General features: G+C 43.5%; 1 protein-coding gene across 3 annotated transcripts in view; it reads left to right on the top strand.

Annotated features, from left to right (window-relative positions):
• CRYZL1 (crystallin zeta like 1) overlaps positions 1–24,603 on the top strand; it is a 63,005-nt gene that overhangs the window by 285 nt on the left and 38,117 nt on the right. For all 3 annotated transcript variants that reach the window (XM_033949574.1, XM_033949573.1, XM_033949575.1), the window contains 4 exons: positions 7,575–7,656; positions 9,518–9,595; positions 13,697–13,763; positions 23,716–23,760. In XM_033949574.1, coding sequence (XP_033805465.1) covers positions 7,591–7,656; positions 9,518–9,595; positions 13,697–13,763; positions 23,716–23,760 — 256 coding nt within the window. In that variant the 5' untranslated portion in view covers positions 7,575–7,590. The remainder of the gene's footprint in view (positions 1–7,574; positions 7,657–9,517; positions 9,596–13,696; positions 13,764–23,715; positions 23,761–24,603) is intronic.

Here is a 24,603-nt window from a genome sequence, read left to right as displayed (position 1 = left end):
GAGACAGAGAAAACGAATGAAAGGAATGGGGAAGCAGGAGGGAGGATTAAGTACGGTTGTATCAGACAGTCCAGTTTTATTGCCCACGTTGGGGTAGTTTCACAGTGGTAAGCAGAAAGTGTTTGTCTCCTGTAGTTACTGCCACTCCTGCTGTCCAGTCTTTTACTGGTGGGAGGTGACATCAACGCAGGTGCATATTTAAGTTCTAATGTACAAAACAATACCAATTCTCTTCCCCCAGTGGACGGAGAGAGGAGGGAGAGAAGGAGAAGTGGGTTGGGTGTGGAGGTAAGGGGGGGGAGAGGAAAATTAAGGTAACAGGCTAGGAAGGAAGAATTGGAAAGCAAACGGCAGATGGGAAGGTACATAGTGAGAATACAGTATAAACAGATAAGAGGAATGTGTGAACAATTTGACATAAAAGGTAGAGTTTAAAAGTCTGAGAAAAAATAACTACTATTTGGGTTTCTGACTGTGGTACTTGTGACCTGGATTGGCCACTGTGGAGGCAGGATACTGGACTAGATAGACCACTGGTCTGACCCTGTATGGCTATTCTTATGTACAGTAACGTAAAAAACAGTAGATGTTGCCAGAAAAAGAACCATATACGGTAGTTCAATCCAGTTTTCTGTCTGTGTTTGTCATCTTTATTCATATTTACATATTACCTCCCTCCTTTTCCTGGTGACACATTTATCCAAGGTCAGATTTAAGATTATGGTGCCCATATGCAGAACCAGTGGAGTTCTGGGAACTCCCATCACACTGGAGACTGAAGGAATAGCCCCCACCCCTGAAAAATTAAAGTGAGGGGTGCTTGGATTTTGGGCGTCTTCATAACTTGTCACTTGTATATGTGTCTGCTGCATGTTCCTAAATATGATACCATGTCTGTCTCATACATGTTTGAATTCTGTCACTGTTTTTAGCTTCTGTAACCTACATTGCAAATGTTTCAGGTGTCTATCACCACTCACATTCCATACGAGATTTCCTCTCGTCACCATATTATGATACCCAATCCTATGGAAAACACTGACTTTTGGTACTTTATTAAGACCTCCTTGATATTAGAACGTTTGTATCTCTCCAAGTTTACCATACTATACAATCTCATATATCCAGCAAAATTTCAACAAGGATTCATTGCGATTAACAATAAGACTACTAGATATACAGGGAAAGTCCAGCAAGGATATTGAGCTAGAAGTAAATACCCAATGTGAGATTACACATACTATTAGATATACAGTGAAATTCTAGCAAGGTTCTTGAGCTGGAAGTGAATAAGCAACGCAAGATTACACATACTGTGAGATCACAACAAGGATTGTGGACTAGAGGTGAATTCACAGCATGAGTCTACAGTGAGAAGAGATCTGTCTTTAGCAATTTCCTGAAGTGATAATAATGCAAGGGTTGAGGAAGACTTATTTGGAAGGCTGTTCCAAACTTTGGGACCTTGGAATTCAAAGGTGGACTTGAATAGCTTTCTTCGGTGAGCATGTAGAGGCGACAGAAAGAGCAGTTTAAAGTGTTGGGTTGTTCGTGACCTGAAGAAGGAACTAGTGACCTTAACATAGGATACAAGTCCATTAGACTTACACCATACCATACCATACAATCTCTTATATCCTGCAAAAATGCAAGTTTAATTACCATTTGATATGCTGCCACTGAAGAATGTCTAGATGGTATACATAACAATACAAAAACAGAAAAGAGGAAAGAAATATAGAGGAAACGGGAAGAAGGAAAAGTCAAAAGAGGGATCTACAAAAAATTGATAGGACAGAGGGAATAGGGAAAGGGTGGCCAGGGATCTGTCCTCCCATCATACAGAGTGCCTTCCTCCTCTCCCACAAACAGCTAGATTAAACATGTCCTCAAAAACAAAGTTTTAAGTTGTGCTTTGAATTTAATTAGGGTGGGTTCCAGTCTAAGATAGGAAGGAAGGACATTCCAAAGGAATGGAGCTTAGACTGAGAAAATGTGATGCCTTGTATTTCGAACCACTTACAAGTTTTACTGGGATAAGCAGAGTGAATAGGAAGGTGTGTAGGGAATAAGGTATCTCATGCTGCTGTCACTGTGCTGATCCAAAAATGCTGATAAAGTCAACTATTTGTAAAAGAACTCCTGTACTTTATCAGCACATCCCACCATGTCAGCCTCAATTTGTCAATCAGCCTTTTTTATTCTGCATAGAGCTTATTGGACACCTAAGAAAATCGCTAAATTTAAACATTCAGTTTCTTCAGGTCTATGTTGGTTTTTATAAATGTTCCAAGGCACAAGTATTCTAGAAAATATTTGGTCCAGAATACTTTCTATAACACATTTAGAAAATAATCCTCCTATCTCTTACAAATCCATCATTCTACAATCTTCAAATCCTGATATCTTGATCACACAAATGCATACCAAAATATTTGACACAATGATTGCATTAGCTATCCACCATCTTGCCATCAATTGGAAAAATAATTCTAAACTCAACTTTCCTGAATTGTGAACTCATTTGCATATAATTAGAAAATATGAGAAATAATAGCCATTAAACAGAATAATTTTACTAAGAAATGCCCCCCCCCCCCCGGATGGTTTTTGTAAAAATTTGAAGGAGAATCTTCCCTAACTCCCTCCCATCTGAATTGGATCTTATGAGTATTTTATTTTATTTTATTCTGTTTAATTTTAGATTGTTTTTTATAATAGACAGTCCTCATTAAGTTATAATAATGTGTGTATAATAATTATTATTATTGTACATATTGGAAGTGTGTGTTATTGTATTGTACGTTTTGTTATTAAGAAGGAAAAAAAAGGACATATTTACAGGGTGTGACAGACAGACCAGTTAGCGGGGGATGGTTAAACTGATGACTAAAGTGATGAGCAGGGGGAGAGTGTGTTGAAGGCAGTCTTGAAAAGGTGGGCCTTCAGTATATTTTTGAACAAGGGAAGGGGTGTGATGCACAGCCTCAGGAAGTCTATTCCAGGCATACAGGACAGTGAGGTGAAAGGAACAAAGTCTGAAATTGGCAGTGGAGGAAAAGGGTTCAGATAAAAGTAACTTATCTGAGAAATGGAGCTCTTGGAGAGAGGAGAGAGGAGAGATAAGAACTTAAGAATTGCTGCTGCTGGGTCAGACCAGCAGTGCCCAGGAGTTCGCTCACGCAGCGGCCCTTAGGTCAAAGACCAGTGTCCTATTTGAGTATAGCCTTGCCTGCGTACGTTCTAGTTCAGCAGGAACTTATCTAACCCTTTCTTGAATCCCTGGAGGGTGCTTTCCCCTATAACAGTCTCCAGAAGAGTGTTCCAGATTTTTACCACTCTCTGGGTGAAGAAGAACTTTCTTACCTTTGTATGGCATCCCCCTTTTAACTTTAGAGAGGGGCTGCAAAATTAACACATTTGTAGGTTAGTTATAGGAGTTTGATCTGTATGTGAAGGCCCATAGGGAGCCAGTGAAGTGATTTGAGGAGAGGGGTAATGCAAGTGTAGTAAGGTTGGCAGATTAGTCATGCAGCAGCAGAGTTTGCACAGATTGCAAGGGGAAAGGCAACTCAGCGAGAGACTTGTTAGAAGTACTGTACATTGCAGTAGTCTAAGTGTGAGGTTACGACAAGGGTCTGGATCGTGTGCTCAGAGAGGAAGGGGTGGATTTTGGTGATGTTGTAGAGATAGAAGCACTAGATTTAAAACTTTCCACCAAAATTCTCTAAATAACCACTGTGAATACTGTCTCATAGCAGAGAAGGAAAAAAGCCTCAGATCATGGAGTACCAGCAACAATGGCTCTACCACACACACATCACAGGCATTAAAATCCTTTAATGCTCCTTATAAAATATTGTGACACCCTTGTGTGATAAGGAGCATTGAAGGATTTTTATGCCTGTGATGTGTGTGTGGTAGAGCCATTGTTACTGGCACTCCATGATCTGAGGCTTTTTTCCTTATCTGCTATGAGAGACTGTTCACAGTGGTTATTTAGAGAATTTTGGTGGCACATTTTAAATTTAGTGCTTGTTTCCTCTACTCCTTAATATTGATTTTTTTTTTTTTGTTCTAAAGTAGAGATAGAAGTGATAGGCTTTAGCAGTCTATTGGATGTGCATAAAATATGAGAGGCCAGAGTCAAAAATGACTCCAAGGTTGCGAGCAGAGGAGACAGGAATGATAATAATATTATTTACAGAGACAGAGAATGAAGGGAGAGGAAGGTTTAGGAGGAAAGAGGAGCAGCTCAGCCTTGGACATATTTAGTTTCAGGCTGGACATCCAGGCAGCAATGTCAGACAAATGAGCAGAAACTTTTTCTTGGATTTTTGATGAAATCTTTGGTGTGGAGAGGTAGATATTCCTTCCTTGACCTTTTTTTTCCTCACTTCTAATGTTTATTTTTCTTTTTTCATTTCTATATTTTATTTAATTCTTAAAATTATATTTTTATCTAATTTAGTTTTTTTCCATTACATTATTATTTTGGATTGTACATTTTGCTTTAAAAGTATGATATTGAGAGTTCTTTTTGTATTCTTGTTAGGATGCTTCATATCTTATTTTTCCTCTATCTTTATTTACCTCTCTATTATTTGCTAATTTGTTTGGTCTCAGGTACTTTAGTTAGATTGTGAGCCTTCGGGACAGTAAGGGAATTTCAAAGTATCTATCTTTACCTATCTTATCTTATTGCATCCTTAATGTATATTTTCTGTAATCCGCTTCGAACCTAATGGATTAGCGGTATATAAGAAATAAAATTACACTACATTACATTACATCTCGGAATCATCAGCATATAGATGATACTGGAAGCCATGGGAGTAAATCAGGGCACCACGCGAAGAGGTGTAGAGAGGAAAGAGAAGAGATCTCTTAAGAACCCTGAGGTACACCAACCGCGAGGAGGATCCATCAATGCATAACTAAAGGTACAATGGGAGAGGTAGGAGGAAAACCAGGAATCCAAACAAAAACAGTGTATCAAGGAGTAGTAAATGATTAACAATATCAAAAGCAGCAGACGGGTCAAGAAGGATAAGGATTGAGTAAAGGCCCTTGGATTTGGCTAGAAGCAGGTCACTTCAGACTTTGGTAAGGGCAATCTCAGTGGAGTGTAGGGGCGAAAGCCTAACTGAAGAGGATCAAAAATTGGATGAGACAAAAGGAAGTCAAGGCAGCAATGGAGAACAGCATGCTCATATAGCTTGGATGAGAACAGAAGAAGGGGCACAGGGCAATAGTTGCAAGGACAGGTGGAGTCAAGTGAGGGTTTTTTAAGAAGCAGCTTAACCACTGCATGTTTGAAGGCCTCAGGAACAGTTGCAGTGGAAATGGATAGGTTGAGGATATGACAGATAGCAGGGATAGCAATTTATGAGATGGAGGTCAAGTAGAGGGGTGAGAATGGAGTCTGAGGGGCATATAGTGAACTTGGCTGAGGACAAAAGGTGTGTGGTTTCTCTGTGATTTCAGAGAAGGAAGAAAAGTCAGCGGGAATTGAAAGAGGGTCATAAGAATAGCTTTACTGGGTCAGACCAATGGTTTATGTAGCCCAGTAGCCTGTCCTCACAGTGGTCAATCCAGGTTGAGAGGATAGAACCTAGCGACAGGAGGTAGGTCTGGAGGGGGAGGATGTGTGGATTCGTTTTTTGTTTTTTTTCCAAAACAAAATTGACAGAGTCTATGCTGTATTTGCTTGTTTGACTTTAATAAAAATTATTTGACTATACGTAAGTGATAAGTAGTACCAGTACTGTTTCCAGGAGGATGGGTAAGAGCAACCTAGGTATGACTCCTTTAGGTTTTCATTCCCCTGTTCCTACCCTAAAAAGGTTTAACTGCAGGGATCATTTATTAACTTTGCTGAGGGGAAAAAGGCCTGGGAGGGGTGTTGATCCTTCATCTTTCTGACATTACTTGTAATGGGAGGTAGGGATAAGGGAAGTTATGATACTGCAGGTTAGCTGAAGCATACTTCCTGCCCTCTCTCCCCCTCCCAACTAAAAGCTTGATAAAGAAATGCATATCTAATAGTTGGCTGGCTGTTGTTGAAATGTGGCTTTTGGAATTAATTGCATTATCTTCCTGTTTTTATCCTTTGCTGCATTTTAGTTTTCAGTTGCAATTATACAGCTGTTTTTGCTTTCCTAAAACATTATCAGCTGATGATTTCCTGTAGGAAGATGTCTTTTTTTTCTGTTTTTCCTTATACTAAAATCAGGAAATATAAAGCATATTACTGTTTTACTTTCTTCCCCTCAACAAAAATCCCTCTGGTGATTGTCATTAAGACCACCAGGGCTTTCTCAGGCTTGGGATCAGGGTTCACTGGACCACCAGTTCTTTTTTGGGGGGATTGGGGTCCACTGGACCACCAAGGAATATTTTTAAGGGCAATAGGGGGTGGCATGGGAAGCCCCTTTGGTGCAGGGTGGTTGGATTGGTGGGAGAGAATGGGTGTCATTAGACACCCCTTCTCTCAATCAACCCTTGTAATGCTGCCCTGGACCTGGCGGAGTTTTTTCCAACACTAAACATGCTCGACAGCCAAGGGGGTTTGAAGTGACCTCCATTTAAATACAATCTGCACTAATGGTTTTAGGGCTAGATGCACTAAAGTCAGCGATCATCGCTAAACCTGTTTTCACAGCTTTAGCAACGATTGCTATTACTGACCTGATGCATAAAATGTCTCACTGTGTGTTTTTCCCCTCAATCACCCATTTTCCAATATGGCCATGCAAAGTAACCAAGCAATTAATGCACTAACATCACTTTGCTATGCAAGAAAAAGCCCAGGGGTTTTAGCTATCGGGGGAAAAAACGGCAGGTCTAGGACCTGCTGGTAAACTATGTTACTGACAGGTCTGCCTGTTTTATTTCATATTTTTTCAATAGCACAGATATTTTGTGTGTGTGTTGTACACACAAAATATCTGTCCCATAAAAAAAGTTCCCCACCACCGATGAAGGTCCTCCCCAATGATTCCCCCCACCCCACGAACCAGCACCGTGATCCCACCTCCCAAGACAATAAAATTGGCAGGAGGAATGCCTACTTCCTCCTATCTGGCCAAATACCCCTGCACCATGCCCCCTCCTGGTCCTGGACCCCCCATACCACCGACCCACCCCCTGTTCATCCCCTACTATCCCTCCTTCCTCCTGAAAAAAAAGGCAGGAGGGATGCTCCCCCTAACCCCACCCCCATACCTTTGTTAAACTTTGGGAGCTGGAGGGAAGCACAGCCCCTCCATCTCCGAGATCCGCACGTGGAAAATGATGGGTCTTCCCCTCCCTGGTGCACCATGTGATGCACAGGGAGGAGCCTAAGGCCCTGATTGGCTCAGATATCCAAGGCCCCTCCCCTCCATGCAAATCATTTGCATGCAAACTTAGTAGTGCATCGATCGCTCGGCCAGAATCGGTCAGAGAATCAGCCAACAGCGATCCAGTCGGTATTACCAACTGACTATAGTGCATCTAACCCATAGTAGAGTCTGAGTAATCTGCATAGATTACATTCCTGCTTGTATTCACGTCTTTATTTTATTCTCTAGCCATTTGCAGGTAGCTATGAAGGGCTTGTATGGTCAGCAGAATTCAGATGAAGAGGAAATAACATTTGCATTTCAGGAAAGGGTGAGTTTCATGGAGCAGCTAAAGACTCTGGAGTGATCTGGATAAATGGTTGCAATTTTTCAAAATTACAATATTATAAATCTCATTATTCTTTACTTCACCATGAATGACATTGGTCAGCTTGCTGTGCATACCGTAAAAGGGCTTAAATCCTTCAGTGGCTTTAATGGCTTTCTCTTAAATTTTATTTTTGACTTTAGTATTGTACCTCTGCTTTGTTTTCTAAAAATAAGATTCAAGACAATTCAAGAATGAGTGAGGCTCTGTATTTGGAGCCTGTATTGTAGCTCTGATTTCACATAGCCCTGCCATTAATCTATAGCTCTTAATGATGCTGGTGATCTTCTTCCCATTACTGAAAATATGGAGCATGAATTATACCATTAGCACTATTTTAACTCTACTTGGTGCTTTAGAGATTGTTGCCACATGAACCCATGGAGAGTGTGGCACAGTGGTTAAAAGCTACAGCCTCAGCACCCTGAGGTTGTGGGTTCAAACCCCCGCTGCTCCTTGTGACCCTGGGCAAGTGACTTAATCCCCCCATTGCCCCAGGTACGTTAGATAGATTGTGAGCCCACCGGGACAGAGAGGGAAAAACTGCTTTAGTACCTGAATAAATGCATGTAAAACCGTTCTGAGCTCCCCTGGGAGAACGGTATAGAAAATTGAATAAATAAATAAATGTAGCTTACTACTGCATGAAAATTGTGCCAATAATCCACAATTTGATAGCAAGTGTCACATTTCCTGTCAGTGCCTCAGTGGTAATTGGCTTGGGCACTGACAGGAAGACTGATATTTTAAAAGAGAAAAAAGTTGCTTGGCATGATTCCCAATTGTTTTCCATCCCCCCCCCCAATATTAAAGAAAACATTTCCTGGTGTCTAGTTGCACCCTACCACCTCCTATTCCCTTCCAAACTTTAAAAATAGTGTCCTGGTGTCCAGTGGCACCCCTCCTTCCCCCCACACCACCTGCCTGACCTGATTTAAAAATTTTTTTTTAAGTCCTTGGTAGTCCCTTCCCCCATCCTGACAAGCCTTCTCCTGACTGTAAAATAAACCTCCCTGGACTCTAGCAGCACCCACCCACCTGCTGACCCCTTTTGTAAGCCCCCATACCTGAAGAGGCAGGAATGACACCCAAACGTTCCTTCCTCTGACCCATCGTCTATAAAATGAGTTCAGGGGGGTCGGTGCCTCTAGATACCAGAGAAGTTTATTTTACAGTCAAGGTGGGCTTGTCATGGTGTGAGAAGAGAGGAAGACATTAGACTACCAGGAATTTTTGTTGATGTTGGGAGTAGGGGCAAAGGATCAAGGGGGCCCACTAGACAAGCAAGTGTTCCTTTTTTAACTTTTGGAAGATATGAAGGGACTTTGGGTTGGAGAGATAGGGAGACCACTAGACTCTGAGCAGGGTGGACTGGTTGGAATGAGAGAGAGATTGCCACTAGACACTTACTCCTACTTCTCTAAATCAACCCTTCTACACGGCTCTGGACCTGGCATGAAGTGCATGGGGAAAAACTTTTTATTTTGCATGGCCGCAAGATAGCTCATAATTGCATCAACATTTGTTTAAATTCATGTTTCTATGTGCAAATTAACATCCATGCTGAAACCCTTCTTGCATTACTGTGCTAAAACTATATTACGCCCATGTTATCCAGGCATGATGTTTTCTGCATGGTCTTCTCAAAGTCTTCATTTTTCCTTGCCTTGTATCCTAAACTCCCTAAACCCTCTGGCATGACAGTTGATTTAGTCTTTTGTTTTAACAATTTGACATAAAATAAGTGTTTATGAAAGTTTACATGTTTTTTAGTAACGGTTCTTTGTGCTTTTTTTAATGCCAGGAAAACCTTCTTCCGCCAACTGATTATTTGGTGAAAATACAAGTTAAGGCATGTGCTCTAACTTGTATAGATAGAAAGGTAATTATTACTTTTATTATTTGCATATAGACGAGCCTAATGTTCAGTCAGATTTACTGCTATGCTGGTTTTATGAGCTATTCATTTGCATCTTTTATCTGTTGTAATATGTGGTTTGTAATTTGAGATGTGCTATTTCTTCGGGGATAAACAGGACTGTGAATCCACAACTCATGGGTGACATCACCGATGGATCTTGGTGGAGGAACCCATACCCAGTAATTTCTTTTTAGAAGCATTTGGGCAGTCTCACCATTCATTTCTACCTAGTCTCACCTACTACTGTTGCACTACAATTCTTCAATCTATTACCAGTTAAAGGAATACAATTCTTTGAGGAGGGGGGATGGGTTATGAGGTTTCATAGTCCTGCTTTTCCTCAGAGAAAATAAGATTATGTATCTATAGTAGGTGCTCTCTGAGGCCTTGAATCTTCACTCATGGGACTCCCTTGCTACATGCTGCCTTCAACAGAAAAAGAGGTGCTAAAACAAATTTTGTCAGTTTAAGGAGAAAAAGCCCTTCCTTATGTATGTTGATTCATTTCTATTGTTCATGAAAACTGATAAATTAACCTGTGACTTTTGTAATTGTTGACTGCAGCTTTGGGTATATACTGGCCCAAGATGCTCTCATCCAAATCCTTTGGCTTATCAAAGCATAACTCAGCACTGCCAGAACGCGTCGGTATAATGGCGCCACTGTTTGAGCGTTATACTTATGCATGCTTAGATAAGCCAAATGATTTGGATGAGAGCTTCTTGGACCAGTATACACCCGAAGCTGCGGTCAACAATTACAAAAGTCACAGGTTCAGTTATCAGTTTTCATGAACAACAGAATTTTTTTTTTCTGATCCCCCTGAAGAAGCTCATGGTGAAACAGGTCCCATCGGGATCAGGACCTTTCAGATAAGTCAAGTTGTTATTTTTTAATAACATATCAAGATAATAAATTATAAGGAGGTTTTTTTAATGACCGATGATTAAAGATATCTCATTTAATTGTCAGGTATTGATTGCCTAAAAATATTTGAAGGGAGTCTGAGGTCTTTTTTCCTCCTTTAAGTGGAAGTTTCCAGTCAGCAAATATGCTGTCGATACGCTGAAGTATAGATATGTTCAATTCAAACATTTTGACACTGGTAATGTCTATTTTATCAAATACCTTTTGAAATTGCTATTACTCCACTTTTGTTTGTTTGTTTTTTATATTAAACCACACCATGTGGTGATCACTGGATGCCAGATGATCACCCGCTGTAACATCAGAAACACTTTCCCAATTTGTAAGTACTAAGTTCAGTATGGCCCCATCCCACGAGTTCCATTACCAAAATACAGTGGCTTGTGTTAGATTGCCAGTTCTTCTCCATTTAATGTTTAAAATCAACATTTTGGAGCAAATACCTGTACTTTTATTTACTGTGAGGGTGTGGAAAGCTGATCTTATTATAAACTACTTTTGAACTAGCGTCGCCAAGTAAAAGCACAGTGCATTCTGGGATGCACTGGGCAGGATCAGTCTTCTATTTAAGTGAAAAATTCCAGTATATGGCAGGCTTGCCCCATTCAGTACATTTGCAAGATGGCAGTGCTGGAGGAAGTAGCGAGTGGGCATTACTCCTGCCTTTCATTAAGGTATGCATAGTTCATGGAGTGACGTCTAGGGGAGGGTTCAAAGTAGTGCCACTAGACACCAAGGCATAATATCAGGGGGAGGAAGCAGAGCTGGGGGAAGAGAAGGAAGACTGGGACCAATTCAGGCCACCAGCCAATCACTATTCAGCACTGACAGAAAGGATGATATTTTATAATGAGCTGTAGATTAAAATGTGGCTGTAATTTGCATGCTTAATGCGTAGCTCTGTATTTTTGTCTCATTAATTTCATGGGAGATGCTATGTAGCTTTTTGTACTGGCTCCCTTGAATGTGATTGAACTAGGTACCCAATACATGTTCATAACCTGGCACTTTATATTTTCTTCCATTTTTTTATTGTCACCTAGAGCAGTGTTCTTCAACCTTTTGACACCTATGGACCGGCAGAAATAAAATAATTATTTTGTGGACCGGCCCCAGACCCGCCCCCATAATAGTACTAATTGTAACACCATTTTTTCCATTCATTTTTCATATATACATACACAATCGTATTAACAACACATAATGGTTAACCACAAAATTAAAATACACAAAGCACATTACAGTCAAACCTCGGTTTACGAGTGTACCGGTTTGCGAGTGTTTTGCAAGACAAGCAAACATTCGCAAAATCGGCACCTCGGAAACAGAGTTTGACTCGATTTACGAGCGCCATGCCCAGTGATCCGGCATCTCCCCCCGCTCACGTCGTCGTCCCCCCCTGCGATTCTACATCCCCCCCCCTCCGAGCACCGAAACGAAATCCCTTACCCCGATTGGGCACCAGCACCAACGCATAGGACGTGCCGGTGCCCGAAGATCCTTCCTCTTCTGGGCTGGGGGTGTGTCAAAGGAGATCCTCCCTGTTGCCTGTGCTGGGCTGGACTGGGCTTTGAGCATTTGCACATGCTCAAAGCCTTCTGATCTCGCTCTCTCCAAGATTTTCAGATTCAGAATCTCGGAGAGAGCGAGATCAGAAGGCTTTGAGCATGCGCAAATGCTCAAAGCCCAGCCCAGGCAACAGGGAGGTTCTCCTTTGACGCACCACCCAGCCCAGAAGAGGGAGGATCTTTGGGCACCGGCACCAGCATGTCCTATGCGTTGGTGCTGGTGCCGGTGCCCACTGGGGGTAAGGGATTTCGTTTTGGTGCTCGGGGGGATGTAGAATCGCGGGGGAGGAGGGGCGACGTGAGCGGGGGGGGGGAGGATGCCTGTTCGCAGAGGGAGATGCCGGATCGCGGGAGGGGGGGTATGGAGCAGCATCGGTGGCATCAAGGGAGGGGGAACGGAGCAACGCCAGTAGCCTCGGCGGGGGGGTGGGATGAGGTGGAACGGATCAAAGCGGGTTTCCCTTACTTCCTATGGGGAAACTCGCTTTGATATACGAGCAATTTGGTTTACGAGCATACTTCTGGAACGAATTATGCTCGTAAACCAAGGTTCCACTGTACATGCTTTTCAAAATTCATTCCTACCAGAAAGCAGATAACCCCATGCAAATGCAGGACCAAAAACTGAAAGTACTAATATTTACAAACAAATCCTAAGATGCAAGACTGCAAGCAGTACAACCCCAGAGGAAAAGAAACAAATTCATTTCTTCCTGAACAGACAGCAGATGTAAATCAATCATTAAATAAAAAAATAAAAGCATTCCCCCTACCGTTGTTGTCTCTCTCCTTCCATGCTGTGCCTTGCCTTCGGGCCGGTCCACGGTACGATCAACGCAGCGTCTTCGGGCCGGCTCCCTGAATGCTGCAGTGCACAAAGCTGTGGGCATCAGCTCCTCGTGTGCATACCGCGCCTAATCTGGAAACCTTCCCTCTGACATTGTGACGTCAGAGAGAAGGCTTCTGGTTCGGCTTTGTGAACTGCAGCACTCAGGGAGCCGGCCCGAAGACACCGCGTTGATCACACTGTGGACCGGCGGCTGCAGAACACTGTCTTGGGCCTGATGGAGGTGCCAGCCCTGCGGACCGGCAAAACATTTCTGGGGACCGGCACCGGCCCACGGACCGGCGGTTGAAGAACACTGACCTAGAGTACAGCACTGCATACGGTTTGGGGTAAATTTTTATCCCTTTAACTTGTTATCCTAATGCAACCTTTGATCTCGGGCTTTTTGGTTTTGGATTTAGGTCATGCTTTTTCATTGGTAGTTCAAGGCGAGTTGCTGTCAGGTACTATGTGTTTTTGCTGGTCCAGGAGACTTTACACTCTAATTTATACATGAGGCAGTGGAGGGCTAATTTGCCCAAAGTCACAGTAGTAGCAGTAGGATTTGAACCCTGGCTTCGCTGGTTGCTGACCCATTGCTCTAACCTCTAGGCTCCTCTTTCTTATGAATAGAATGCATATGGTTTCTTGAATTCATTGGGTTGCTTTCTCGGGGAATTTACTGTTTAGAATAAACCTGTGACTGTAAGCTGGAAACATTCTGACTTTGTGCTCTGTTAGCTTTTATCAGTAATGAACTTGGAATCCTTGCCGGTTGGAAGGGAAATTGCTGGCCGGGTATTAGAGGGTGAGTCTGCTTGTATCCATTTAATGTTAACTTTTGTTTATTCCAAAAAAAATATTAAGTTATTGAGCTGACTTAAACTAAATATCAGATAATGCAAATTGCCCACAACTTATTTTCTGCCACTTTTTATGAGAATCTGTACTAGTAAATTTATGCATCTTCACCCCCAAGAACTTGCAGAAGGTAGTGCTGCCCGATTTCCGATTCGAATCGATTCACCTGTTCACTTCGGGTGAATCTGAATCGATTTGCTTTTTTTAAAAAATCAGCCTGGCCAATTCAGAAATGCTGCAGAGCTTAGGCACTCTTTGCAATTTTTTCCAACTTCCCCCCTGGCCTCCCGGTCTTACCTTTACCTAATTACTGCAGCCTGCACAGAGGATTGCCAGTGCTGTAGTGATCCTTGCAGGCTACCATTGTCCTCAGCAGTGCATTCCCTCTGCTGTGATCCTGCCCCTGACATCAGAGGAGGGGCGGGACTGTGGCAGAGGGAATGTGCTGCTGAGGAAGACGGCAGCCTGCAAGGATCATTACAGCACCGGCGATCCTCTGTGCAGGCTGTGGTAATTAACTGAAACTTTGGGAGGCCAGGGAAGAATTGGGCAACATGCAGGCCTTTGGGAGGAGAGGGGGAGGGAGCTTGGTGTAGAAGTATATGGAAGGAGGGAAGGGGGGGATGGGAAGAAATAATGGGTCTATAAACAGAGGAGAGGGAGAGATGGTGGACAATGCGATGGAGGGAAGGAAGGAACAGAAAAAGAAAGAAGCTGGACACAAGGGATGGTGTGGAGGGGGGGATAGAGATACTGGTTAGGAGGATAGTTAGGAAGAGAAAGGGAGAGCTGGTGGACCCTGGGGTGGTGGGGGAAGGAGAGATGCTGGATGAAAGGTTAGTTGAGAAAAGGAGAGGGTGGATCTGGGAATGGTGGGGTCCATCGCCACAGCTGCGGGGATGGAGATGAAAAAAAGAAAAGATGCCAGACCTCCGGGGGAGGGAAGGGAAACGGAAGAAGAGGACAGAGATGGAAGATGGATGGTTAGCACGGAGAAAGAAGGAGACCATGGCAAGCAAGTTATCAGAAGACAACCAGAACCTGGTACCTTTGAATAATGATCAGACAACAAATGATAACATAAGAATTGTCGCTGCTAGGTCAGACCAGTGGTCCATCATGCCCAGCAGTCCGTTCACACGGCAGCCCTCTGGTCAAAGACCAGCACCCTAACCGAGACTATCCCTACCAGCACCCGTTCTTGTTCAGCAAGAACTTGTCTAACTTTGTCTTGAATCCCTGGAGAGTGTTTTCCCCTATAACAGCCTCCGGAAGAGCGTTCCAGGTTTCTACCACTCTCTGGGTAAGGAAGAACTTCCTTACGTTTGTACGGAATCTATCCCCTTTCAACTTTAGAGAGTGCCCTCTCGTTCTCCCTACCTTGGAGAGGGTGAACAACCTGTCCTTATCTACTAAGTCTATCCCCTTCAGTACCTTGAATGTTTCGATCATGTCCCCTCTCAATCTCCTCTGTTCGAGGGAGAAGAGGCCCAATTTCTCTAATCTTTCGCTGTACAGCAACTCCTCCAGCCCCTTAACCATCTTAGTCGCTCTTCTCTGGACCATTTAGAGTAGTACTGTGTCCTTCTTCATGTACCAGTGCTGGACGTAGTACTCCAGGTGAGGGCGCACCATGGCAGGTACAGCCGCATGATAACCTTCTCTGATCTGTTCTTTATCATTCCTAGCATTCTGTTTACCCTTTTTGCTGCCGCCGCACATGGTATGGACAGCTTCATCGACTTGTCGATCAGAACTCCCAAGTCCCTTTCCTGGGAGGTCTCTCCAAGTACCGCCCCGGACATCCTGTATTCGTGCATGAGATTTTTGTTACCGACATGCATCACTTTACACTTATCCATGTTGAACCTCATCTGCCATGTCGATGCCCATTCCTCGAGCCTGATTGTCACATTGCAGATCTTCGCAATCCCCCTTCATCTTCACCACTCTGAATAACTTTGTATCGTCTGAATTTAATCACCTCGCTCATTGTACCTATGTCCAGATCGTTAATAAAGATGTTAAAGAGCACGGGTCCAAGCACCGAGCCCTGCGGCACCCCACTGGTGACGCTCTTCCAGTCCGAGTATTGTCCATTTACCCCCCGGTAGTGGTAGAAAAAATAGTTTTATTTTCTGTTTTGTGATTACAATGTATCAGATTTGTAATGTGTATCCTGCCAGAGCTTGTGTTATACTGTGAACATGATCTAGGACACTGTTCTTCAACCGCCGGGCTGCGGACCAGTGCCGGTCCACAGAAAATTTCTGCCGATCCGCACAGGGCCGGCGAGATCGAGTCGGCAGTTCAAGTTCCTGCCGATTGCCGTTCCTCCCAGCCTCGGGCGATCAAAACAGGCTGCCGACGTCAGGGCCTTCCCTCTGTGAGTCTCACCTGTTCAGAAACAGGAAGTTGAAACAAAATAGGCGGGACTCGGAGAGTGAAGGTCCCAACATTCGGCAGCCTGTCTTGATCACCGTCCCTGCCGAGTTGCTGAAGAGGGCCGCGGGGAAGATGCAAGTGGAACGGAGAGAGCTGCAGGTACAGGTGCAGGTGGAGGGAGATGGTCAGTGTGTGCGAGCAAGATCCTGGGGAGCCTTCACAGTGGCTGTCTCCCCTCCCAGCAGCTCTCCTACTTGCCAGGGCAGTGATTCACCGGCAACTTCCTGCAGGCAAGTACTGAGAGCTGCTGTAAGGGGAGGAAGCCACTGTAGGAGGCTGGGAAGCTGCTGGATACAGGGAGAGCTGCTACTGGACTTGGACGGAGGTAGAAGGAGAGATGCTGCTGGGAGGGGAGGAGGGAAAGGGATGGGAAGAGAGTTAATGTTGGATAGGGGGAGGAGGGAAGGGAGAAAGAAAAAAGGAAGGAAACAGCTGGCAGGGAGATTACAGGAGGGAAAGGGAGTCAGGGTGGAATGGAGAGATCAGATGAGGGAAAGGGGAGAGAGGAATGAGAAAGTAGAGAGAGATTGATGCTGGAAAGGGGGTCAGCAGAGAGGGATAAAGATGCTAGATCTGGTGTTGGAGAGATAAAAATGAAGAAAGCAGTAAAGCTGGAATGAATGATGTAAAAAGGAGAGAAGAGGCACAGGCTGGATGGACAAGGGAGAGGGGCATAGAAAGAAGTCAGATACATATGGAAGGGGGAGAGGGCAGACAGTGGATGGAACGGGCAGATGCTGGATTGAAGAGACAGGGCAGATGCTGGAAGGAAAAGAGTGAAAAGAAGATGAAAGCAGAAACCAGAGACAACAAAAGGTAGAAAAAAGTAATTTTATTTCTATTTTGTTATTAGAATATCAGATTTGAAATATATATCCTGCTAGAGACATAACTGGGGACTGCAGTATTCTGTTAGCATGATATTTCTGTGTAGCATTCTAAAATAACTTGGCTTGTTCAGTTTTCTTGATAGAGGGGATATATGTGAAGGGGAGGGGAGACAGGAGTTTTGTTGGTCCATGCTCTGTATATTTGTACAATTGTTCAGAATATTGTTTCTTTTTATACTTTAATAAAATACACTCAATATAAAATCATTGTGCAGATGGGATCAGATGGTTTGCGGGGACCGAGCTCGCGGAGATGGGGCGGAAATGGGTTTTTTTAATTTTAGTCCTAGTAGTTTGCCGGTCCACAAAATAATTCTTTTATTTCTGCAGGTCCACAGGTGTAAAAAGGTTGAAAAACACTGATCTAGGATTTAACAATGAGAAAAAAAATATTTTTTTGTTTGTTTATTTTGTTTACACCACAGCGCCAGTGTGGGTAGGAGAGGGCAAAGGGGATAGAGAGGCTATAAAAGGGTGAAGAGGCTTTAAAATAAACCCACCAGGATATTTGAAAAAAACACCCAATTGGGCAGGAAAATTGAATCGAATTGAAAAATCGATTCAATAGGCTGAATCGAATCAAAGGTTGTTGTTTTTTTTTCCTGTCTTGGGCAGCACTTGCAGAAGGCATCATCTGCTTTTTCAGCTCCACCTCTCTGTCACTGGGCAGTGCCCTCTCTCATCAGCTTTTCTTCTGCAAGCAAGGTGTGAAGGTGTCATCATCTGTTCTGCTTCTGAATTTTTATTTTTGGTTTTTAGTCTGAAATTTGAGGTTTTTCAGTGCCAACGAGGTTCCCAGTAGTTGCTGTTGCTGGGTGGAGCACCTGCCTGGCCAGCCTGCCCTAACACTTGATCCAGCTCAAGGTTCAGTCCCTGGGAGCACAGTTGTTGTTTCACTGGGCAGAGCTCCATGTTTAGGCCTTATCAGCAGTGCATGTGGCAGACATACAAAATGTTCAGACAGACTATCAGGCGCCAGACGTTGAACCCAGGGGAGGTGCTGTGCTGGGGACAACCAACTTTTAATCTGATGACATCAGCGTGCAACAGCAAGGCTACTCATTTCTTCAGATGCAGATTAGAGCCAGGAAGTGCCGGGATGGACGCTCTAGTACAACCCTGGTTGACAAAGTTGCTATTGTACATGTTTCCCCCTTGGATTCTGAAGGGAGCGTTACGTCTGCATCCTCCAGTACGTTAGCCTTTTCCTATATGGAGCCTTAACCTGATTTTGAGAGCACTAGGTAAAGCTCTAGTCTATACAAGCCCCTGCAGGAGGTGTTACTGATGGATATTACAGTCAAGACTGTGTTCCATTACCTCAATGAGAAATCTTGGAGCTCCAAGCTTTGTCATGGAAAGAACTGTTCCTCAGATTTACAGAAGCAGGTGCCTTCATTTCTTCTGAAGATGGAGACATCCTTTTATGTGAATCAGGAAACTAGACTGCCTGCAGTTCAAAGCTCCAGTTCGCCAACACAGGATAAAGTGCTGATGTCACTGAATGTCAGGAAAGTGCTTCTCCATTATCTGGCGGTTATAAATATAAATGAAGTTTGCTTGTCAGATCATCTTTTTATGTTGACTAGGGCTAGCCAACAAGGTAGGGCAGCCTCTAAGGCCATGATTTCTAGATGGATCAGGGCAGCGATTAACTCTGCATACATCGGTAGTGATAAGAGATCCCCAGTGTCAATAAAACCTCATTCCAACAGAGAGGTAGCTTCTTCTGGGTGAATTGTAGGGCAGCTACATAGCCCACTCTCCATATATTTACAAAGTTCTATAGAGCAGATATGGCAACACAAAGGGATTTTTCTTTCAGGTCCTCAGTGCTCTCAGCAGGCTTATCTGTCCTGCCCTAGACTCAAGGGACTGCTCTGGTACATCCCACTAGTCCGGACTCATATGCTGTTTGCACTGGAAGGGAAGATTAAGTTCTTACCTCAGTAATTTTCTTTTCAGTAGAAGAGCATATGAGTCCAAACGTCCTGCCCTGTCAGTTTTCAGTACAGCCTGCTTTCGGTCTCGGTCTTGTCAGCTTATCTACAGACTTGTCTTATAGCAGCTATCCAAGAAGCTGCTGGTGAGAAGATATGGGTTCACATAACTTCTGAGGGCTCTGGTCAGTGGTTTCAGAGAGGTACAAGTATTAGTACTGGTTGCACACTGGTAGGAGATTTTTGGTTTTCACTCCATGTTGTTCATGCTTGTTGCATTTGTTAATTGCATAACTTTTCTTGCAGAGCAAATCAAAAGCCAGTGAGTGGGGCGTTCCCATGTCCCCCTTTTGTTATTTCTCCTCTTTTAGGGGCTTGCATTGCTTTGTTCAAACTGAGGAAAGAAGGCATTGCCCAGTGACACAGGAAGGGAGAGCTGAAAAAGTAGATGATGCCTTCTGCAAGTCATCGTGGGTGAAGATGCATAAACCCACTAGTCCAGACTCCTTTGCTGTTCTACTGGAGATTACTGAGGAATTTTCCCATATATATGAACTGACTGTCTTATTCAACACTGTTCAAATTGTAAGACCTCTTTATGTGGTATATACTGATAAGCAGCAAAAAAGCAGCTTTTTGTCTCATATGATCTGTAATACACGGTCTAATCACATTATTATGACTACTGCCTACCTCTGACATTGGAGATGCACAGCCAGTGAACGAATATACGTTTCACGCACAGACTTTGTGGGTATAAAAGGTGCGATGTCGGCAAGTTTCCAATATAGTGACTCTGGCTGTCTTGGAAAAAAGCACTGAAAAAGGCTTTTTTTTTTAAATTATTATTTTATTTATTTCGGTTTTTATATACTGCCTGTCAAAGTTATCTAGGTGGTATACAATCAGGTATTCAAGCATTTTCCCTATCAGTCCTGGTGGGCTCACAATCTATCTAATGTACCTGAGAAATGGAGGATTGAGTGACTTGCCCAGGGTCACTAGGAGCAGCACTACCAGGCCAAGGGCAGCAACATTTTGGAAAGACATAGTTTGTGAACTGTTCACGGGCTGCTGTGGTTAAAGTGTACGGTAAGTGGATGAATGGAACCTTTTCAACAACCCGACATGGTAACTGGGACAGCACGAGCCATCGATGCAAGAGGTAAACATTGGCAGTACAGGTTGGTATGGGCCAATTGGCACGCTCCTATTGAGCAACTCACCATCCAAACGAACCAAGATGCTTCCATATGTGTGTCCAAAATGACTGCAGTGAACCCTGCTGCAAATGGGGCTCTGGAGCAGACAGCTGGTGACTGCACCCGTGCTCATTGCAAAAAAAACGGCTGCAATTTGCCCAGGAGAACCAACATTGGACTTGCACCGACTGGCAGAGGGTTGCCTTCTCCAATGAGTCACATTTTGAGCTCCATTGAAAGGATGGATATTGACGTGTCAGTCATGAAAATGCCAAGAGCAAACACCAGCAACCGTTGCTGGACATACACATGCTGGTGGTGGCAGCATTATTGTCTGGGGAACGTTTTCTTGGTATGGTCTGGGTCCCTTGATACCTCTGGAAGGCACTCAATCAATATGGGTATCTCTCCATCCTTGCCGATCAAGTGCACCTGTACATTTTGACAGTCTTCCCTATGACTGATGGGATCTTTCAACAGGACAATGCAACATGTCATACCACCAGAATTGTTTGCAAGTAGTTCACAGAGCACAACCAAGACTTCCAGCTACTTCCCTGGCCTCAGAATTTCCCAGATTTTAACCCAATTAAGCAAATTTGGGACCACCTCAATCGACATGTTTGACTGGATCCATCACTACACATCTGTCAGCAACTGTTGGACGCACTGCAGTTTGCATGGCTCCAGATATATCTAGCAATTATCCAGCATCTTATTGAGTCACTCCCCGGCCTCTGTCTGCCGTCCATGCTTCCAAAGTTGGTTATTCTGGATATTATTAGGTGATCATAATAATGTGATTCAACCATGTATATTTTACTCACTGAATACATGACACATAATTAAATGTCTTAGTTATTTATCCATGGTGTGACAGCCCATGAATAGTGTCTGAACTTCTGCCACCTCATCTCTTGGTGCCCACATAGAAACATAGAATATGACGGCAGAAAAGGGCTGTAGCCCATCAAGTCTGCCCTCGCTAATGACCCACCCCAGACTTCACCCGGCTAGAGATCCCACATACATATCCATATCACACCACATGGTCTGACAGCATTTTCTATCAGGTCCCCCGGTATACATTTGCATCATGTCTTTACCTGCTGGGCCCTTTCAACAACAACCGTACTCAAAGGCTGCGTTCTGCACTGGGCCTCTCCCTCTGACTCAGCTCGCCCCTTCTGACACAATTTCCTGGGCAGGCCAGGTCAGAGGGAGAGTCCAGTGCAGGCCACAGCTTTTGAGTATAGCTGTTACTACAGGGGCCCAGCAGGGCCAAAGACATGATGCACCGGGGGCAGGGGACCTCAGAGAGAGAGTTGCAGTTGGTTGAATCCATAGATCTCAAACCCATGGATACAGAAGGTTGGCAGTTTAGTGGAACTAGAAAAAAAAATTTCAGAAAAATATGACAAAAGATGTTTAAGGTTATTCTTTTGCTTTCTAGGGGAGGAAGTAGCATGGGAAATATTTTTTGAAGGGATGACTTGCTTTTGATTTGTTTCTTGCATGCCTATGAAATTATTAAGGATGAAACAGATTTGTGCTCAATTCTAATATTTTTTTTTAGTTTTATTTTCTACATTTTGTTAATGCTATGTCAAATTTAAAACCTGATTTGAAAAACTAAAAGATAATTTTTAGGTTGGAATGGTTCAGGGATCTCAAAGTCCCTCCTTGAGGGCCGCAATCCAGTCGGGTTTTCAGGATTTCCCCAATGAATATGCATTGAAAGCAGTGCATGCACATAGATCTCATGAGTATTCATTGGGGAAATCCTGAAAACCCGACTGGATTGCGGCCCTCAAGGAGGGACTTTGAGACCCCTGGTTTACATTGTCTATGTTGCCCAGTTTTGTTCATTTTAGTCAGTAGGGTTTTTCTAGATATGAGTAATAGCTTGAATTAGTTCACCTGTTGATTAGCCTCGAGATACTTTTCTCATTTCTCTAACCAATTAATTATGAGGTGTGCTGAAAAGTTCTCAGCCCAGCTAAGAAGGGAATGACGTGGAGCCATGAGACTTAAAAGTTATTCCACACATTCACTCCTAAGTTCAACACACTTGGCACATCGTGTCTGAAGTTTCTGTAACCCTTCCAAAAAATACTCTGATGTCTGGTCACTGAGATACTGCTCCGCTGCTGCAATCACCTTCAAGTCAGTCAAAAATTGTTGCCCTTTCAAACTCTTTTTAGGATTTATAAACAGAAGATAGTCAGCAAGATCTGGTGCATAGGGTGGATAGTCTATGCACTGAAACTCCAACTGCATCAAAACATTCCTTGTATTGCCAGCTGTGTGAACAGGTGTATTGTCTTACAAAAAGAGACCTTTCCACAGCTTCCCTCTCCTTTTTTTTTCTTTCAATGCCTTCTTTAATTGGCACAGCAAGTTACAGTAATATTCTACATTAACTGGCTGGCCCATTAGAAGAGAGTCAGTCATTACAACACCCTCCTGATCCCAAAACACTGTGGCCATGACCTTTCCTGCTGACATTTGGGTCTTCTTGGCCTTGGAGAGCCTGAGTGCCATCATTTCATGGACCTGTGGTTTTTGTCTCGGGATCAAAGTGGTGTAGCCATGTTTCATCAGTGGTAACTAATCGTTCCAAAAAGTTGGCATAAGCTCACTGAAAATGCTGCAGAATCAACTTGGATGTATCCACTCAATGTCATTTCTCGTCGGCATTCAAAGATTTGGGCACCCACTTGGCTGACAGCTTCTGCATACCCAGCTGCTTGTGGATTATACACCCAACATGTTCCCAATTGTTTTAGCCGATACCGATCTGCCAAAATCAGGTCATGGACATGGTCAACAGTTTCAGGAATTGACACCGTTTGAGGCCTCCCAGACCTTGCTTCATCTTCGGTCTTCAAATCTCCACGCTGAAAGTTTGCACACCAATTCTTCACTGTGGAGTATAATAGGCATTTGTTACTCAATGTTTGCATCATACATTCATGGATTTCCTTCAGCGTTTTCTTCTGCAGGAATAGGAACTTCATGATGACTTAGTTTCACACTTGAAAATGCCACACTTTTCGTTGACACGGTTCAATCAATGATCTGAAATAATGTTGAAACATAGCATTACAATTCTGCAAATTGTCACTTTTCAAAATAAAATAATACTCTTTTCAGCTATAGTGGCAAAATAACACAGAATTTAGGAAGGTTGGGCTGAGAACTTTTCAGCAACGCCTCATCGGTTGTGGAAGACCCTCCTACTTACCCTTTCATATCACAATAGTGTGGACTGTGGCTATTCTTCAAGTTTTAGTTTTGAGGAATACGAATACTAGGGTGTAGCACAATGATCAGAGCTCTCCTTGGATTGTCTGGTGGGGTTTTTTTTTCTGTTAATATATATAATATTTTCTTTCTCTCTTTTTAATGGGATGGTAAAGTTGGATCCAAGGTAACCTTCTTTCAAGCAGACGATGAGGTGGTAGGTAAGTGAAAAAGAAAATTCAAGTATTTTGTACACGTAAAATTCTAGTAACTGTATTGTTTTTGAAGAGGTTGGACTCTTTGCAGGTTGTGGCCATGTTTAGGCATATTGCCCAGGGTCACAAGGAGCAGCGCTACCGGGCCAAGGGAAGCAACATTTTACTAAGGCGTGCTAGCCGTTTTTAACGCACGCTAAGCGCTAATGCGTGTGAACATTTCCATTATATCCTATGGACACATTAGCATTTAGTGCTGAGCATGGGATGCGCAGATATCCATTCCATTGCCGTCCCATACACATCATCCCCTACTGGCCACGAGCCACTACTGCTCAGTGCGCACTCAAATGGCTAGCACGCCTTAGTAAAAGGACTCCTTAGTCACTATTCTAGAAACTTTGCATTCCAGTGCTACAGTATAGAAACATAGGAAAATGACGGCAGAAAAGGGCCACAGCCCATCAAGTCTGCCCACCTAACAGACCCACCTACCTAGGCTTACTTTCCTAGAGATCCCACTCCTAACACACCCTACTCCTTAACTCTACCCTCTTAGGGATCCCACATGGGTATCCCATTTACTCTTAAAATCTGACACGCTGTTGGAAGCTCGTTCCAATGATCAACCACTCTTTCAGTGAAGAAATACTTCCTGGTGTCGCCATAAAATTTACCGCCCCTGATTTTGAGCGGATGCCCTCTTGTGGTCGTGGGTCCTTTAAGATGGAAAATATCCTCTTCCACTTCGATACGTCCGGTGATATAGTTAAACGTCTCAATCATGTCTCCCCTCTCCCGCCGCAATTTGTTCAGCCTTTCTTTGTACGAGAGATCCTTGAGTCCTGA

Source organism: Geotrypetes seraphini, chromosome 6, assembly GCF_902459505.1.
Source record: "Geotrypetes seraphini chromosome 6, aGeoSer1.1, whole genome shotgun sequence".
Classification (NCBI taxonomy): Eukaryota; Metazoa; Chordata; class Amphibia; order Gymnophiona; family Dermophiidae; genus Geotrypetes; species Geotrypetes seraphini.
The sequence above is the reverse complement of the archived record's forward strand: the minus strand, read 5'-3'. Positions and strand labels throughout refer to the sequence as shown.